The sequence below is a fragment of the Alligator sinensis genome, unplaced genomic scaffold, assembly GCF_000455745.1.
Source record: "Alligator sinensis unplaced genomic scaffold, ASM45574v1 scaffold1018_1, whole genome shotgun sequence".
NCBI lineage: Eukaryota > Metazoa > Chordata > Crocodylia > Alligatoridae > Alligator > Alligator sinensis.
The window spans coordinates 1,315,663-1,319,989 of NW_005842038.1; the positions used below are offsets into that span (position 1 = coordinate 1,315,663).

Genomic DNA, 4,327 nt, shown 5'->3' on the forward strand with positions numbered 1-4,327 from the left:
GGGCGGCCGGTGGTCCCGGGGGGCAGCCTGCCAGCCCAGGGCTGCTCCCCTTGGCTCAATGTGCTGAGGAGGGGATGGCTGGGGAACAAGAGTGCTTCAGCACAGGGCCAGCCAGCAGACAGTGCCTGCACTGAAGCACCCTCATGCCCCAGCCAGCCAGGGCAGCATCTACACATGTGCTGCTGCGGCATTTTTTACTCTGCAGCAGGGCACTACTTGTATTTTCAAGTACTGCCCTGCTGCAGAGTAAATTAGTCTACCCCAGCCGAACAGGGGCACATGTGTAGACACCGAGATGTTGATTGTGCAGCTAATTAGTCTACTACACAGTAAACATCTGGTCTAGATGCACCCTCTGTGAATTAAAGTGCCTCAATATAGGAGCATGCAGCCAATCCGCATCTACAACTGCCAAACCTGAACTCAGGTAGACAAAAATAGAGAAGACAGAGAGGAAAGGAAGCCATATTATTCCAAAAGTTCAAATAAATAACTTCCTTTGTGGAAAAATAAAATATCACCACATCCACTGAATTTAGAAACCTACACCAAATACTGGAAACTTGGATTGCATACAGAGAAACAAAAACTGCATGACTACAGTATAGTGACTGGAAAATGGGAAAAGAATGGGGCTGAAACCAGACCTTTAAGTTCTAGGAGGTACACAAAAAAAAGAAGACGAACTTAATTGACTGTAGATTGAGCAGGAATAACCCAAATAACCCAATGACCCCAAATAAGTTGGTTATAAGGGCCTAGTTCTATAAGACTTAGGTACCATAATAGTGCCTGAGCTTAATTAATGGGATCAACCATCCTGAGCTAGGCACTTAGGCTCTTTATACAGTTCATGGGGAAAGCTAGGCAAAACACGATCCACAAAAACCATGCTGAGCAGAGATAAGCCAACCAATAGGAAAATATGAGGACAGGGGCATGCATTAACTGTCTCCCCTTTCAGAATTGAAGTGCCTTAGCTACTGAAAGGCACCTCTGTTCACTAGAAATTCACAGCCCAGAACTCACTCCCATAAGTGCCTAAGCACTTTCTTTCAGAAACAGTGCAATCATTGATTTCCTTCACATGACAGCCAGGCAGCAGAGGTTAGGATAATACCACCTTGTTACTATGCAATGTGTCAATGGATACTCACACGTGTATAGGACCATTGACTCAATTCTTTCCTTTGCTTAATAGGATTTAATTATCTCTCACCTGACAGAATGCCCCCAGCATCAGGTGACAGGGTATTTTTGGGTGGGCTCTCAACGCCTTTTATTGAAAACTTTCCATTTTGAATGAAACACTAGAGACGCACTGGGCCATCAAAAAGATGCATGTGTTAATATGAATGCAGGCAAGCAGCTAGGGCACTTCCCTAGGGATGTAGAAGACTTGACTCCTCGTTTCTGCACCAGAAACTGTTTATGCGTTTTTAAATTATACATCCATTGCATTAAGTACATAAATAGTCCTTTGTGTGTGGCTTCCATTTAGCACCCTCATGCCTCAAGGGCTTAGGGACTTGCCCTAAGGGGAGCAGGAAGTGGGGCAATATGATTGGCAAAAAGCTTGAAAATGGACATATATTAGCAGATCTGGGGATAAAGTGCTAAATCAGGTTAAAAAAAAATATATTACTTATGCCTGAGTTTGTTTTCTGAATTCACTACCAATGTAAGTGATCTTTCGCTATGTGAAAGCAATTTACCACATACAATCAGAAAATTAAGCTCTCACATACTTCATTTCTTCCAATGCTAACTATAAATGTCACAGACTGTTTGTTACCCTTAGCTTTTGGTGACGGAGGGAAAACCGAACAATCAGATGAGGAACGCGTTCAGTACCGTCAATGTTACATAGTATTCTATCAAAATTCAAATTCAGATAATCAGTTTAGACATTAGTTGTATTGTTTTTGTTCCTACGCCTGACAGATAGGCATTAATTTGTATCTCAGGCTTTATACAAATCAAAGTACCCTCTTAGTGCTCTTGAAATTCAGCCTTGCTCAGGTTATAGTATCCTACTGGTTATAAGTGAGCAGATTATAATGAGTTCTATTAGAAACTCAAGGTGAGCTAGCCTTATAAAAGATACAGAGCTTAAATGAAAGTTAGTTTATTGCCATGATAAATCTCAAGATGAGGAAATGGACATATTTATGGTACGGGAATTTTCCTATCTCCCTGTTCACTTAGATTTGCACAAAGACAAGGAAGGTTGCCTTGAAAAACTAGGAGACTTAAACTTTATACAAAGAGTCTGTTGGATCAGATGTTTCAGCTGCTAAATGAGCATGACATTACTTTACTCTAAGTAGACTGAGCAATGCATTAGGATTAAAAAATGAGCATTAGGATTAAAAAAAGGCTTTCCCTCCCTCTCTCTATTATCTTCTGGTAATAAAACTTCGCATTTACGCAATTACAACAAAAATATGGTCAAGTTTTCAAAGGAGAAACACTACTAGCTCATGTCTCTTCTATGTTGTTTCCATGAAAAAAAAAATCATCTTCGTTAGTAACCTACAACTAACAGATGTTGATTAGAGGACTAAGCTCGATAATCCTGACTTTTTAGAAAATGATCACTGAAGAATATTATAAAATGCTCTAACTCTGATGTCTTCAATAAAAGTTAGTCATTAAGGCTGTTACTGGAACTCAGCAGTAACATTCAGGCCTCACCTGAGCCCTTTCAGGTCATGTTGCTACCTTCATTCCTTATAACGGATCTGGGCCACATCATCCTGAACGTTAATCATTTTTACACTTCAATCTGTAATTTAAAGAGACACACTGCACTGTGTCACATATCCCTTGTAGCTAACCATGAAGGTAAATATAATTTTTAAAAAGTCTCCATTCAGTGAACATATGGGCGGGGACACTCCAATTTAGTGCTCTGAAATACTTACCACTATAAAGAAAACAACTGCAAAATCAAAAATTGGCACACAAAGCAGGTCTTCTACATTGCTCAGGTGCTGTCATTAAAGTGGGCTTAGGTATTAAAAATGCAAGCACCTTGAGACCTAACTGCAGCACTTTCCCATTACCTTAGCCAGTCGGCTCATCTGATCTTCAGAGACTGTGCTGCTGGTTCTGCCAGGAGTTTTGGTAGGCTCTGAGCCATCAGCTTCTACATTGGGCCAGACCTTCAGATCATGCATTCCTTGACGAAACATACTGCAGGAAAGATGCAGGGTCATATCAGTAAACTGAAAATAAGAAAGCTGTCAGTAGTCAACAATAGCTGCCGCTGTAAGGAAGAAAACAAGTTCTTACTGCAGTGCAGTGCGGACATAACCCTACTGACTCAAAGACTGGCATTTATGAAGCGAACTGGCCCCTGCAGCTGCCCTCTTAAGGTTTCAGACTTTCAAAAAGTAAAAGGTTTGCCTTCGCTGAGGACCTGTGCATCCTAGCATTGGATTACTGCAAATACCTAGTACAAATGAGCTGTTTTGTTATAAACAGGAGAAATCACACCTGTGCAAGCTCTACTTGCTTCTGTTACAGCATCTGAATGCTGGTAAGTTTTGCAGTCATTTACACCTACTGCAAAACCCCCTACTACATGGGTACTGAACCCCAGCCCACAGCACCGTGTCATCTGGCCCACAGGGCTCTCCATGGGTCCAGACACTTGGCAATGGGGGAGCAGTGGCACTGTTTCCCTGCTGTCAATTTCCAGACCCATGGATGGGGTGCCCACTCTGCTCAGTGGATGGGGTACCCAAGCCCAGCATGCAGGGCCAGGTGGTGGCAGGAGCAGCACCAGGGTCCTGGGACCTAATCCCAGTGCGCAGAGGGCAGGAGGAGGCAGTGCCGGGCCTCAGGCACCCAGTCCTTGCACATGGGAGGGAGAGGCGCCAGGCCCACAGGACCCAATCATGGGGGCGCAGGAGGGGACAACACTGGGCCTCCAGGATCCAATCCGGGGGCACAGGGAACAGGAAGGAGTAATGCTGGGCCCCCAGGCCTGATATGACCCACAGGCTGGCTCCATACCACTCATCTGGCCCACAGAGCCAGAGGTTGAGCACATGTTGGTTTAAACATGTATCATGCAAGGAAGAAAAATATACCCATATTTTCCAAAGAGGGAGACTGTTGTTCCTCCTACAGGAACTGCTTTACCAGGCCCATACACATCCCAGATGGTCAGAGCTACTTGAGCATTGCGGGGCAAGTCAGGATATTTCACTGGCAATTTCAGCCATTCGTTCCAGCTAAGGAGAGAAAACACACAATAAGAGTTGTAAGCTTAATGCTTTAAAGTTGTTTTGTTTTGTATGCCAGCTATGTTCTTTCC

The 4,327-nt window shown here is 43.5% G+C and overlaps 1 protein-coding gene across 3 annotated transcripts in view; it reads right to left on the reverse strand.

The window, feature by feature from the left end:
* PIK3C3 (phosphatidylinositol 3-kinase catalytic subunit type 3) overlaps window positions 1–4,327 on the reverse strand; it is a 134,562-nt gene that overhangs the window by 125,898 nt on the left and 4,337 nt on the right. For all 3 annotated transcript variants that reach the window (XR_003093780.1, XM_006022486.3, XM_025202841.1), the window contains exons 3-4: window positions 4,101–4,244; window positions 3,069–3,198 (exon numbers count right to left, since the gene is read on the reverse strand). Coding sequence is in view for 2 of the 3 variants with exons in the window: in XM_006022486.3 (XP_006022548.1) it covers window positions 3,069–3,198; window positions 4,101–4,244 (274 nt within the window). In the remaining variant the exon portion in view is untranslated. The remainder of the gene's footprint in view (window positions 1–3,068; window positions 3,199–4,100; window positions 4,245–4,327) is intronic.